The 15,668-nt window shown below is 40.8% G+C and overlaps 1 protein-coding gene across 1 annotated transcript in view; it reads left to right on the top strand.

Moving 5' to 3' along the window:
• VPS8 (VPS8 subunit of CORVET complex) overlaps positions 1-14,984 on the top strand; it is a 265,592-nt gene extending 250,608 nt beyond the window's left edge. Inside the window, exons 46-47 of the mRNA XM_090275034.1 lie at positions 6,181-6,261; positions 14,259-14,984. Of these exons, the coding sequence (XP_090131160.1) occupies positions 6,181-6,261; positions 14,259-14,408 (231 nt within the window). The 3' untranslated portion in view covers positions 14,409-14,984. The remainder of the gene's footprint in view (positions 1-6,180; positions 6,262-14,258) is intronic.
• Positions 14,985-15,668: the final 684 nt, after the last annotated feature.

The raw sequence follows: 15,668 nt of genomic DNA on the forward strand, positions 1-15,668 counted from the left end.
GAAGCTCGTGAGAGGTCAGCCTCCTCACTGACAGCTGCTTTCTGGATCTAAAAAGCCGGCGGTGAAGCTGTGAAGTCGTTTCACATCAGGCTGGCACTACTGACTGGTTTTCGTTCTCTCAGCTCTTTGTAGGTTATTCCCCTAGAGGTAGTGAAAACTTTGAGGAAAAGAAGCAAAGTCCTCCCTGGAAGACATATTAAATTTACATAACCTTTTTTTTTCCAGATATTATCTTTATTGCTTTTTATAAGTTTTATTACATGTGGGAAAACGCTTTCACATTAGTGTTTTTTTTTATTACAGTTGATATTCAATATTTTATATTAGTTTCAAGTGTATAGCATAGTGATCATACATTTAGATAATTTATGAAGTGATCCTCCTGATGAGTGTAGTACCCACCTGGCACCACATATAGCTATTACAACATTATTGACTGTTCCCTGTGCTGTACTCAAATCCCCGTGGCTGTTTTGTAACCACTAATCTGTACTTCTCAATCCCTTCGCCTTTTTCATCCACTCCCTGACCCACTTCCAGTTGGTGACCATCTGTTTGTGTTCTGTATCTATGAGTTTCTTTCTGTTTATTGCTTTATTTTGTTTTTTAGACTCCACATGTAAGTGGAATTATATAGTTTTTGTCTTTCTCTGACTTATCTCACTTAGCACAATATCCTCTAGGTCCAACCATGTTGTCACAGTTGGTAAGAGTTCATTCGTTCATTCTTTTATGGCTGAGTAATATTGCATTGAATCCACTGATGGACACTTGGATTGCTTCCATGTATTGGCTATTGTAAATAATGCTGCAGTGAACTCAGGGTGCATATATCTTTCTGATTTAGTGTTCATTTTCTTTGGATAAATACCCCAAAGTGGAATTGCTGGTCCATATGGTAGTTCTGTTTTTACTTTTTTGAGGAAATCCCATGCTATTTTCCACAGTAGCTGCACCAGTCTGCATTCCCATCAATGGTGCACAGGGGCTCCCTTTTCTCCACACTCTCACCAACGCTTGTATATTGATTTATTGGTGATAGCCATTCTGGCAGGTGTGAGGTGATATATCACTGTGATTTTAATTTGCATTTCCCTAATGATTAGTGACATTGAGCATCTTTTTATATGTCTATTGGCCATCTGTGTGTCCTCTATGAAGAACTGTCTATTCAGGTCCTTTCCCCATTTTCTAATTGGATTGTTCGGTTTTTTTGGTGTTAGGTTCTGTGATTTCCCTATCTATTTTGATTATTATCCACTTACCAGAGGTATCACTGGCAAATATCTTCTCCCATTCAGTAGGTTTTATTTTTATTTTGCTTATAATGTCCTTCACTGTGGAAAAACTTTTTAGTTAAATGTAATCCCATTTGTTTATTTTTTTTCTTTTATTTCCCTTTTCTGAAAAACATATCCAAAAAAATATTGCTGAGAGCAGTGTCAAAGAATTTATTGCCTATGTTTCATTCTAGGAGTTTTATGGTTTCGGGTTTTACATTTAAGTCTTTAATCCATTTTGAGTTTATTTTTGTATATGTTGTAAGAAAGTTGTCTAGTTTCATTTATGTATATCCGCACAGTTTTCCCGACATCATTTATTGAAGAGACTGTCTTCAGCCCATTGTATAATATTGCCTCCTTTATCATAGATCAGTTGGGCTCTCTATTCTGTTCTGTTGATCTATGTGTCTATCTTTTATGACAGTACCATGCTGTTTTGATTATTATAGCCTTATAGTATAGTTTGATATCAGATAGCATGATACCTCCAACTTTGTTCTTCTTTCTGAAGATTGCTTTGGCTATTTATGGTCTTTTCTGGTTTCATGTACATTTTAAGATTGTTTGTTTTGGTTTGGAGAAGAATGTCATTAGTATTTTGATAAGAATTGTATTGAATCTGTAGATTGCTTTGGGTATATAGTATGGTCATTTTAAAATTATTAATCCTTCCAATCCATAGACACAGTATATCCTTCCAATTTATTTGTATCTTCTTCACTTTCTTCATTGTCTTCTACTTTTCTGAGTACAGGTCTTTTACCACCGTGGATAACTTTATATCTACATATTTTATTCTTTTTGATGCAGCTGTAAATGGAATTGTTTCTTTACTTTTTCTGATAGTTCATTATTGGTGTATAAAAATGAAGTTGGTTTCTAAATATTAAGTTATGTATCCTGCCACTTTACCAAATTCATTTATTAGTTCTAATAGTTTTGGGGGGAATCTTTAGGGTTTTACAGTATCATATCATCTGCAAATGACAGTTTTACTTCTGCCTTTCAAATTTGGATGCTTTTTCTTTCAAGACTTCATTTATTTACCATTAGAGGGGGAAGAGAGAGAAAGAGAGGGAGAGAAACATAGATGTGCAAGAGAGACATTGACTGGTTGCCTCTCACATGCGCCCAACCAGGGACCTGGCCCACAACCCAGGCATGTGCCGACTGGGAATTGAACCAATGACCCTTCAGTTTATGGGATGATACCCAACCGACTGAGCCACACCAGTCAAAGCATGTTTTATTTCTTTTTCTTGTCTCATTGCTGTGGCTAGGACTTCCAATAATATATAGAATAAAAGTGATAGACGTGGACATCCTTGTGCTGTTCTTGATCTTAAAGAAAAAGCTTTCAATTTCTCACCATTGAATATGATGTTAGCTGTGAGTTTGTCACATATTGCCTTTATTATGTTGAGGTAGGTTGCCTCTATCACCACTGCTGAGTTTTTATTATAAATGGATATTGGATTTTGTCAAATGCTTGCTTTGCATCTGTTGATATGATATGATTTTTATTCTTCATTTTGTTTATGTGGTGTATCACATTGTTTTGCAGACATTGAACCAACCTTGAGTCTCAGGAATAAATCCCACTTGATCAGGTTGAATGATATTTTTACTGTATTGCTGAATTCAATTTGCTAATATTATGTTGAGGATTTTGCATTTATATTCATTAGGGATATTGGCCTATATTTTCTTTCTTTGTAGTTTCTTTATCTGGTTTTGGTAATAGGTTAATGCTGGCCGCAGAAAATGAGTTTGGGAGCCTTCCCTCCTCTTCAATTTTTCGGAATAGTTTGATAAGGATAGGTGTTAATTCTTCTTTGAAAGTTTGGTAAAATTCACTTCTGAAGCCATCTGGTCCAGGACTTTTGTTTGTTGGGAGTTTTTTGATTACTGATTCAATTTCATTAGCAGTTATCAGTCTGTTAGGATTTTCTGTTTCTTCCTGGTTTACTCTTAGAAGGTGGTATGTTTCTAGGAATTTATCCATTTCTTCCAGGTTGTCCAATTTGTTGGCATACAATTGTACATAGTATTTTCTTATAATCCTTTGTATTTTTGTAGAGTTGGTTTTTATTTCTCCTCTCTTGTTTTATGTTCTTTGGGTACTCTTTCTTTTTTTCCTGATAATTCTGACTAAAGGTTTATCAATTTTGTTTATCTGTTCTGTGAACCAGCTCTTGGTTTCATGGATCTTTTCTTTAGACTCTGTTTGATTTATTTCTGCTGTGATCTTTATTATTTCCTTCCTTTACTAACTTTGGGCTTTGTTTTTTCTTTTTCTAGATCCTTTAGGGGTAAGGTTAGATAGTTTATTTGAAATTTTTCTTGTTCTTTGAGATAGGCCTATATTCCTGTGAATCTCCATCTTAAAACTTCTTTGGCCATGTCACATAGACTTGGGGTCATTTTGTGTTCATTTTCTTTTGTATCAAGGTATCTTTTTATTTCTTCCTTGATCTTGTTGATAATCCATTCATTTCTTAGTAACATGTTATTTAATTCCAATGCGTTTCTGTATTTTTTAGTTGTCTTCTTGTAATTGATTTCTAGTTCATACCATTGTGTTCAGAAAAGTTGTTTGATACAATTGCAATCTTCTTAAATTCATTGAGACTTTTTTTGTGGCTTGAAATTTTCTCACATCCTGGAAAATACTCCATGTGCACTTGACAAGAATGTATTTTCTGCTCTTTGGGGTGAAGTGTTCTAAAATTATCGATGTTCACCTAGGCTAATATGTCATTTAGGGCCACTATTCCCTTTTTTTTTTCATCTAGATGATCTATCCATTGATGTTAATGGAGTGTTCAAGTCCCCAACTGTTACTGTATTATTGTCAGTCTCCCCCTTTATGTCCATTAATATATATCTAGGTACTCCTACATTGGATACACAGATGATTACATGAGTTACATACTCTTGTTGGATTGATCCTTTTATCATCATGAAATGTCCTTTGTCTCTTGTTACAACATTTGTTTTATAGTCTATATTGTCTTACATAAGTATTGCTACCCCAGCTGTTTTGTCATTTCCATTTATATGAGATATCTTTCTTATCCCTTTACTTTCAGTCTGTGTCTCTTTCTATTTGAAGTATCTATCTTGTAGGCAGCATATGTAAGGGTCTTGTTTTTTAATCCATTCAGCCACCCTATGTCTTTTGATATGAGCATTTAGTCCATTTATGATTATAGTAATTATTGATAGGTATGTAGTTATTGCCATTTTATTAGTTGATCTCTGATTGTTTTTGTAGCTCTTATCCTTATTCTCTTGGATGTTGATGACTTTTTATACTGTTATGTTTGGATTATTTTTATTTGTTATCTCTTGTCGATTTTTGGTTTGTGGTTACCATGTGCTTCATATGTACCACGCTGTGTTTATACAGTCTGTTTTAAGTTGGCGGTCACTTAAGTTTGAACGGATTTTAAAATCACTACAATTTTTACTCATCCCCTCCACATTTATGTTTTTGTCAGTCTTCTATGCTTATTTTGTGTGTGTTCGTGTGTGTCTCTTAATTTATTATTGTAATTACACATGATCTTCCTGCTTTTGCTTTTTAACCTTTGTAGTAGCTTTATAGTTTACTCACTTCTTTTACTAAGTTTTGCATTTGTCAGTGAGAATTATTTCCTTTTTTATATTTTCTTACTTGTATTATTGATCTTTTCTTCCTAAGGAAGTCCCTTTAACATTTCTTGTAATAATGGTTGAGTGGTGATGAACTCCTTCAGCTTTTTCTTACCTGGGACATAACTTCTTATATAAATCCTTTTACTTTCAAATCCTTCTTGGGGGGAAAAACGTCACCATGACAGTGCTTTCTCATAGAGTGGCACTCGTGTCAACACCAAGACCCCTTCTCATTGAAACCCTTCTCCCTCAGATATGTTAGGTCTTAAGTAATACTTTTTATTCATGCCAAAGTGTTCATAGTAAATACAGAGTAAAGGAAGACACCTTTTTACTAGTCATATGTATAAATGTAAAACTGCTTTTGAAGTCAACATTTAACTAAGGGTATCTCTAAATGTAGGGATAAGCCAGCACTTACTGAGCCCTTGTGAGGTCCCAGGTAAGTTAAAGGCAGTTTAAATATATATCTTACGTAATTTAATTTTCAGTAACCTCATAAAGGAAGCATTATCCTCTCTCACTTAGAGGCAAAGGAATTGAGGCTTGGAGAAATGACTTGCCTAAGGTCATACAGCAGGGTAGTGTCAGAACTGGTATTCCAATTTACTTCTGACTCTAAAGCCTATAGCTGCATCCCACAGGATCCCATTTCTTCTCTGTAGGTATGAATTGGATCAGATCCACTAAGAACAGAACAATAGTATTGGCATGTTCCACACAATACTGCTATAGGAATGTTAGAGTTCACCTCTTCTAAAAAGCAGTAATCCAAGCTTGCAACCCCACAGGGGGCTACCAGCTTTAGATTGAGACAGGGAAATGACATGATTTTTCCTGTAAATTGATCCCCCACTACCGCCACAAAGAGGGGCCATCTTTGCTGAGTATATTCAGTAATGAATACAGGAAGGCAAAGCTGGATGGAGCCAAATTTCTCTGCAGAGTAAAGGCAAAGAGGAATCAAGAAACCCTGAAGGAAGCTGGTCAATATGGGAAACTGGAGACCACGCTAGGGAAAGGGTCTACAGAGAAGGCAGCCTGGGGGATGGCACCAAGGGATCTTAGAGGGATCTGTCCATTTCTAATCAATGCCCAGTAAAATATCCCTCACTGATTGCTGGTGGCATGGGTTTTCTTCAGAGGAATGAAGGAAGCAGCACCTCCCATTTCACCATTGGCCAAGTTCAGAGGCTGTCCATGGATGTTACTAACCTTAATGTTTCTTACTTCTCAGGCAACCTCAGAACCTGTTCTGGATCCACAGCAAATCCAAGCATTTGATCAGCTTTGTCGTCTCTACCGAGGAAGTTCCAGGGTAATGTCTGTGTGGTTGTTTAAATTTTTATTTCTTTATTTATAATTACTGTTTGGAAATGCAGTGTCCTCAAGTCCTCTTAAAAGTACCATTTTATGGCCATGTGGAGCCCTGGTCCCAGTGAGCAATCAGAATTTGGCAAAGGATGAAAAGGAAGTAGAAAGATACCTGTCCCTTTCTTACCATGGGCTGTCAAGACACAGAAAGGCATCTGTGTTCCCTAAGCCTTCATCTGGGAGGCCTTTCTTTGTATTGATCACTGCCAGGTCTGCCTAAAGCCTCAAACCCAGCTGGACATCTGCATTGGTTGAATTTGCTAAGTTACAATGGCTTAACCAAGGTAGAAATGTAAATGGAGGCAGCTCAGGGCACCTTCTATGACCCTTTCTCCAGATTTCTTCTATCTTGTGGCTACACCATCCATTACATCTTTATTCTGGCTAGCAAGATGGGAGAAAAGGAGGAAGAACAGCAGGCCTTTGCTTAAGGACAGTTCCTACAAGTACACACCACTTACCCTGTTGTCCAGAACTTAGACACATGACCACACCTAACTGCAATGCAGACTGGGAAAATTGGTCTTTATTCCAAAAGGCCATCAGCTAAAACTACTGGTTTCCTGTACCTGTAGTACAGATTTGGAGTGCCGCTGGCAGTCATGCCATAGATCAGTCTGGGTGTCGCACAAGCACTTCAAACATGTAGTCATGAATGTTCTTGATCTGTCCTTCCTCGCCCTAGTGCCTTTCTCCAGGTGGTGCCTTCTCTCATCCATTTACCAAGGGCAGAAACCTGGCAGCACCCTGGGCTTATCTCTCCCCTCCCATCCACTCACTAGGGAGATCTGTAGGCATCTTCTATCCGTCTCCTGTGTATTTCTCCCCTTTCCCTCCAGACTGTCACTCACAGAGGCCACTGCAGGCCTTCTGTCCCTTCTCCATGCTGCTGCCTGGGTACTCTTCCCAAACCCAATGTCATGTTAGCCACCTCCTCACCCTCTTGCTTAAAACACTTTCCTGGCTCTCTGTCACCTGAAGGTGGAGTCCAAACTCTTATCACCTCCTCCACTCCTCAAGTCTCACCTAATACCAGCTGGGCCCGATTTGTTCCTGAACTTGCCTGGAGCTTGCCCAGACTGCCCATGTGCTGCTTCTGTGCCTGGACTCCCTTCTCCCACTCCCCATTCTTAGGCAAACACCTGCTAGGTTGCATGGAAGCCCAGAGCAAAAATGGTGTTCCCTCTTTGATAGGTGGTCTGGGCTGACATTTTTGTTCCAGGAGACTTCTCCACAGGACCTCTGATGGTGGTCTGGCAGCGTTATTGAACTGGCATTACCTTTCTCAGCCTCATCCAAGCTCTGCCCCAGTAGTTGGGTTTCTGGGCCTTCTACGGAGGTTCTGTTGCTTCAAACTGCTGAGCCATTACTCAGGACTCATCAAGTTCCAGGTCACTAAGTTGCAGCAGTAGAACACAAAAATATCGCTTTCCTGGGAAATAGAAAATATTTTTTTGTGGTTGACCTTTCTACCTTACCGTGTTTGAGTGTGAAAGCTCGTGGAGTTTAGGTAGCACCTGTTGCCTGTTCTGTTCTTAGCATTGTATGTAACAGTTCTTCTGGAGAACTTCACAGGCTGATAGGCAGCTGGGAGGGTTACAAAAGACAGGAAGTCACATAAGGCGGAGCCCAAGCACAGCCAGGGATGTCTCTCTGTAACCTCTCCAGTGGTGGTAAAGACCTGGCAGAACTCCTTTAATAAGTGTATCCTCCTGTCTGTCCTTGGCCAGCTAAGGAACTCACAGTCAGAGCCAGTGTTATAATCATGAACTGGACCATGTGCATGTCTCAGCCAGGAGCTGGGGCTGGACTATTTCAGATAAATTGGCACTTTGAACTTACAGGCCTTAAGATGTCTCCACAATTACCATGCCCACTGGTGACAAATGGACACACATGAACCTGTGCCATTATTGCCTGGGTGAAGAGAGAACCTTTTGCCAGAGGTCAGAGGACAGCTAGAAGACAGAGTTCCTGGCAGGTGACAGACTTTACCTCCAGGGAAGGCAGGACTGTGGGCAGCTCAGCTGAGCACAAATGGTCATGTGGACCTGAGATTGAATCCCACACTGCCATTCCCTCCGGGTGATCAGGGAAAGTTACTTAACTTCTCAGGACCCTGGGGTTTTGACTCAGGGGGTTGTGTTAGACGATTAGAAATAACAGCCATGTGAGGCAGGTCCAAGATGAGAGCACCGGTGGAGGCTGAGTGCACACCTTCCCAAGAACACGTTGAGTGTATACTGACATTTAGAGCAGCTCCTCCTGGGAGAAAACCATGAGCCAGTTGAACAGCTTCTGTACAACAAGCAAGAAAGAGGGACCCCATAGAGAAGGTCGGGGAACCAGGAGCTGAGGAAACAACCCAGGAGCAGAGGAACCAGTGAGTCTCGTATATGTATTCCCTGAACTTGTGTAACAGCTGGGAGCTCCAGCCAGACTCTGTGTCCCAACCTGCAGGGCACTCCAGCACACTCCCAGCCACTGCTCCTGGCACTAGATCCAGCAGAAATAGGAGGGCATCACAGCATGCACACAAAGGGCCCTTCCACTCGGAGACTGATCCAGCAGGTACAGCAGTGTGCTGCTTCATGCACACACAAGGCGCTTCCCCACCTGAAGAGAATGCAAATCTAACAAAACACTGTGGTACCCGTGTGCAGGGCTACCCCGTCCAGAGACAGTGTGGAGATATTGGGGTGCTACTGTATGGTCATGTGGTGCTGACCCTCCTAGAGAGTGCAGAGCTAGCAAGGCATTGCAGTACTTGCACACAGGACCGCCTTGTCCCGAGGAAGTGTGGAGCTAGTGGGACATTGCTGCGCACGTACATGGGGCCACCCCATCGGAAGAAAATGTGGAGCTAGCAGAATATTGTGGTGCCCACACACAGGGCTGCCCTGTACAGAGTGAGTTGGGTATATGCGCAAGGCCCTGCTGTGGTCACAAACAATTAAAGCAACAGGGCGCAGTAATAGCACACCTTATAGCCCTGTCTAAATCAGGCAGCCCCACCCAGACTGGAAGGGCAAGGAAGCATGCACACACTGGGCTGCCCCACCGGGAACCCACTCCTTCAGATCAGGTGACGCATCAGGTATGGCACATGCCCACCCTGACTACAACTAGCCTGCCAAAACTATTCAATACAGTCAGCAGGTCACTCTTTCATGCCTGAGAAGGGATAGTTATTCACTGCAACTCAAAGGAACAAACACAAAAAGTCAAACAAAATGGAGGGAAAGAATATGCTCAAATGAAGGAACGAGAAGAAACTCCAGAGAAAAACCCTAAGGCAAAGGAAATAAATAATTTGCCTGATAAAGAATTCAAAGACACTGTCATGAGGATGTTCAATAAACGAGAGTACAGTAGAGGAATTCAGCACTTCAACAAAAAGATAGAAAACGCGATAAAGAACCAATCAGAAATACAATAACGGAAATGAAGAATACATTAGAAAGAATCAACAGCAGATTAGTTAATACAGAAGAACAGATTGGTGATCTGGAAGACAGAATAGTAGAAATCACCCAAAAAGAACAACAAAGTGAAAAAAAGAATTTTAAATGGAGATAATATAAGAGATGAGATAGCATCAGCACCCTAACCTTTGCGTTATAGGAATTCCAGAAGGAGAAGAGAGAGCAAGGGGCAGAAAGAATATTTGAATAATGTGTGAAAACTTTACTGATCTGGGACAGGAAACAGTTATCCAAACAGGGTTTCAAACACAGTGAACCCAAAGAGACCCACACCAAGGCATATTGGGTTAAAATAGCAAAAGTTAAGGAGAGCCCTGCCTGGGTGGCTAGGTTGGTTGGAGCATTGTCCCATACATCAAAGCGTTATGGGTTCAGTTCCCCATCAGGGCACATACCTAGGTTGCATGTTTGATCCCCAGTTGGGTACAGGAGGGAGGCAACTGATCAATGTTTCTCTCTCTCTCTCTAAAATCAATAAACATATCCTTGGTGAGGATTTTTTTTAAAAACTTCAAGAGAAAGAGACAATCTTAAAGGCAATAAGAATGAAACATCAAGTCTCATACAAGAGAAATCCCATAAGACTATCAGCTGATTTCTCAGAAGCACCTTTACAGGCCAGAAGGGAATGTCAGGAGATATTTCAAGTGCTCAAAGAAGGGAACGTACAACATAGAATACTACATCCAGCAGGATTACCATTTAGAATTGAAGGAGAGAGAGAGTTTTTCAGACAAGTGAAAAGTACAAGGATTCACCACTACTAAACTGGCCTTACAAGAAATGTTAAAGGGTCTTCTTTATGCAGAAAAGAAAAGGTCATAACCAAAAATAAGAAAATATAGGGGAAAATAAGAAAATATCTCACTGGTAAAAGCAAAAATACAAAATCACAGTGAATTAACCACTTTAAAAAGCTAATATGAAGGTTAAAAGAAAATAGTAGAAAATTTAACAATAACTGCAATAAATAATCAGAGGATACACAAAACAAAAAGGTATAAAACATGATGTCAAAAACAGAGTGGAGAGGGGAGAAATAATGTAGCGCTTTTAGAACACAATTGAACTCAGCTTAAAATAGACTGCTATCGTTATAGATATGTGTACCTCATCGTAACCATAAACCAAAAATATACAAAAAATACACCAAAAAAATGAAGAGAAAGGAATCCAGTCAAAACACTGAAGAAAATCTATAAATCAAAAGGAAATAAAATCAAGAAAAAAGGAACAATGAAGAACAAAAACTACCAAAACACAATTAATAAAATGGCGATAAGCACATACCTATTAATAATTATCTAAATGTAAATGGAGTAAATGCTCCAAACAAAAGACATAGAACTGGCTGAATGGATTAAAAAAAAAAAAAAAAAAAACATGATTCATGACTTACTTTAGATTGAAAGATACACACAGACTGAAAATGAAGAGATGAAAAAAGATACTCCATGCTAATAGAAACATAAAGAAAGGTGGGTATAGCAATACTTATGGCAGAGAAAACAGATTCAATAATTTTAAAGGAGATCAATCAAAGAAGAGGTAAATATCTATGCACCCAACTTAGGAACAACCAAGTATAAAAAACAATTGTTAATGGACATAAAGGCAGAAGTTAAGAGAAATACTATCATGGGGAGGACTTTACTACTCCACTTACCTCAATGAATAGATCACCCAGACAGAAAATTAATAAGAAATAATAGCTTTGAATGCCACATTGAACCAGTTCAACTTGATAGATATTTGTAGAGCATTTTATCCAAAAACTATAGATAACACATTTTTTTTCAAGTGCACCTGGAACATTTTCCAGGATAGATCACATACTAGGCCACAAAAACAGGCCTCAATAAATTCAAGAAGATTGAAATTATATCAAGCATAGATTCTGACCACAATGGCATAAAACTAGAAATCAACTGCAGAAAAAAAATTGGAGAAAAAAATACCACAAATACATGGAGATTAAACAACATGCTTCTGAACAACCAGTGAATCTAAGAGGAAATCAAAAACCACCTTGAGACAAATGAAAATGAAAATATAACCGTACAGCAAAAGCAGTGATAAGTGGAAAGTTTATAGCATTACAGGCCTACCTCCAGAAGCAGGAGAAAATCCCAAATAAACAATCTAAATCTATACCTAAAGAAACTAGAAAAAGGGGAACAAACAAAACCCAAGGTAAGTAGAAGGAAGGAAACAATAAAGGTCAGAGTGGAAATAACTGAACTAGAAAATAGAAGAACAATAGAAAAGATTAATGAAATCAAGAGCTGGTTCTTTGAAAAAATTAAAAACCTCTAACAAGACTCATCAAGCAAAAAAGAACACAAATATATAAAATCAGAAATAAAAGAGAACTTAGAACTGACACCACAGAAATATAAAGGATCATTAAAAAATACTATGAACAATTATATGACAGTAAATTGGACAATCTAGAAGAAATGAATAAATTCTAGGAACATAGAACCTTCCAAAAGTAAACCAGGAAGAAACAGAATCTGAACGGACCAGTGCTAGCAATGAATTTTTTGAAGCAGTAATCAAAAAGCTCTCAACAAACTAAAGCCCAGGACCGGATGGCTTCAAAGGTGAAATCTACTGAACATTTAAAAAATTTCATACTTATTCCTTGTCAGATAAACAGAGGACATGAAAAGACATTTCTCCAAAGAAGACATACAGATGGCCAACAGACATATGGAAAGATGCTTAACATCACAATCATCAGGGAATTGCAAATCAAAACCACAGTGATGAGACACCATCTCATACCTGTCAGAATGGCTCTCATCAAAAAGTCAACAACATAATGTGTTGGCGAGGTTGTGGAGCAAAGGAAACCCCTGTGCACACTGTTGGTGGAACTGCAAACCGGTGCAGTCACTATGGAAAACAGTATGGAAGTTCCTCAAAAAACTAAAAATAGAACTACCATCTGGCCCAACCATTTCACATCTGGGTATTTATCCAAAGAAAATGAAAATACTAATACAAAAGATATATGCATGCCCGTGTTCATTGCTGCATTATTTACAATAGCCAAGATATGGAAGCAGCCTAAAGTGTCTATCAATAAACAAATAATGAAGTGAAATATACAATGGAATATCAGACAATAAAAAAAAATGAAATCTTAACATTTGCGACAACATGGATGGACCTAGAGGGTATCATGCTAAGTGAAATAAGTTAGAGAAAGACTAATACCATATACTTCACGTATATGTGGAATCTAAAAAAACCTAGCAAACACAATAAAACCAAGAACAGACTCATAGAAACAGAGACCAAAGGGATGGTTGCCAGAAGGAAGCAGTTGGGGGGTATGGGTAAAAAGGTCAATAATATTGTAATAAATTTGCACAGTGGCAGATGATTACTAGAATTAGTAGAGTGATCCCACTCTAAGATATAAAAATGTCAAATCACTGTATTATACACCTGAGACTAATATTTTATACCAACTGTACTTAAATTTTTAAAAAAATTAAATAGTACACATAAAAAGGACGGAGGGAGCAAGTGCCTGGCACCTAAAAGGCACTCACCACAGTCACTCGGGGCTATGAGAAGTCCCTGCAGGCTTCTGGCCTGGATTACCCTGTCATGGCTCACACCTCAGAGCTGCCCTCTCCAGGGGAAGGACCTTGGGTGTGGACCATCAAGGTTCTCTGACCATCAAGGGCATCTCGAGGGCCAGGCCGTCAGGCTCCCTACTTTTGCAGAGGCCTCTTGGAGTAAAAGGGGTGACTGCTCTGAGTGGCAGAACCTGGTTCCCCAAAGGGCTAGCATTAGCCTTTCTTCCTGCCACTCTGTCCTTGGCAGGTAAGTCTTTCAGAACTGAGCCACTAACAGTGAGGTTTTCACTGATGTCTTGGTGGAGATAGGGAAGCTGGGGTCAGGGTGAATTCTTAGAGAAGGTCTAGTCTCTGAGTTTCCCCGAAGTAGCAGCTGGGCAGCTGTTTGAATCTGTCTAGGCTATGAGAGAGTGGTCAGAGCCACTGGCCATAATGCAGGGCCCTTCACCCAGAGATGTGCCCAAGAGGGATTGGGGTGAGATGAGCAGAGAGCAGGGACCCTCAGCTCAGGCGAGGCCGCAGACTCGGGCACCATACTCAGAATGCTGAAGGTTCAGAACCAGCTTTCCATCATCACAGTCACAGTCTGACATGCCTTTGGGACGTACCCAGTCCACTCTTACTGAAGGAAGGGATTTAGGCCCTAAAAGATGAAGTGAACTTGTCCACAGTCACATTACTTGTTTGTGCAATGCAGACCTGGGATCCAAACCCAGTTGTATACTCTTCCCCCAGCACAGCACTGTCCCTCGTGTATTCAGGCAGGGAACTCGGGCTCCCCCGACTCTGTTCCACACCCAGCCTCCCCGCAGAGCCTCTGCCCTCACAGCCCTGGTTGATGCGTGTCCCCTCCTTTGCAGCTGGCTCTCCTCACAGAACTGTCCCAGAACCGTGGCAGCGAGAGCTACAGGCCGTTCAGTGGCTCCCAGGGTGGCCCTGCTTTCAACAGCATCTTCCAGAATGAGAACTTCCAGCTGCAGCTCGTTCCCCCACCTGTGACTGAGGAATGAAGTCTCTCTGGGCCTGGCCCTGAAGACCAGACGATCCCAAGGCAGCCGAGGAGGGACTCCTCTCCACCAGCCTCCCACACTTGAGCAGAGCAGCTAAGGCGGACTGCTGTGCTGGGCTTTATGGCTGTCACTCCCCAGCGAGGCTCCCTCCTGTCTCTCCCATGATGTTGCTGCAGCATCAGTTCACCAGACTAGCTGACTCTGTTTTGCTTGTTAAGCAGAGGAATGTCACACACCTCCATACAGCTTCTTGAGAAAGTGTGCTTTGTCTGTTGGGACATTTTCCTGTTTCCCTGGACACGTAGAGAATAGGTGGAGTCACGCAGATGGCGCCCTGGAGTCTGTCATACTTGTCTCCTTTAGCTGGTGGGTGACATGGAGGGACCTGAGCTGCTGCTGCTGCTGTTGGGAACAGGGAACAGGGAACGGGGTTGGCCAGGCTGCGGCGTAGCTGAAACCTGCACTGCAGGGAGCCAGGACCTTTGGGGCCAGGCCTCTCCCTTTTGACGTGTTTATGTGAAAACCCATTTGAGTGTAAGCTTTTCCATTTTTAACAATAAATGTCTGTTTAAGTTCTGCAGGCCTGCTGGCTGGCGGTCTACCTCTCCATCTATCAAACCATAAAGGACTGAGAATGCTTATTACCGCAATTCCATTTGATTAGCTTAAAGTCAAGGACCTTGATTATGACAATACTACCTTTATTCAGATGAGCAGCAGCTCCATCACGACTCCATTCCAAGCAGCCCCACCACCTGAGTGCACGAGGACTAGGGTGCCAGAGCAGCGCTGTTCACATTTCTCGGCCTTGGGTCTTTGTACATCATTGAACCAACAGCAGGAGGTCACCACACAGAGAGCCTAGGCTTCCACCTCTCAGGCAGAGGCGCTCCATTTTCATCATTCCACTCAGGGACGATCAGACTTGCATTGGCTGGCGTACTTACGCCAACCCAGCCCACAGTGAGCAGACACATAAACTAGATGCAGATCTGCCAAGCTTTAATAAACAGTAGATCCTGCTTTCGCCACATACTAGCTATGATCCTGGGCAAGTCACTTCACTTCTCTAAGCTTCAATTTCCTATAAAATAAAGCTGTTTTGAAGACTAAGTGAAACAATGCAGGCACATGCAAGCACCCCTGAAATGCCAGCTTAGCTTTTTATTATAAGGCACTTCCCTTTGCTGCACTTCACGGGCTTTGTCTTCTTTACACATGGAAGGCAAAACCCCCCACCAGCAAAAAGATGACGACTTG

This window comes from Furipterus horrens, unplaced genomic scaffold (assembly GCF_987537825.1).
Source record: "Furipterus horrens unplaced genomic scaffold, mFurHor1.1.pri manual_scaffold_1, whole genome shotgun sequence".
In the NCBI taxonomy this organism is placed as follows: Eukaryota; Metazoa; Chordata; class Mammalia; order Chiroptera; family Furipteridae; genus Furipterus; species Furipterus horrens.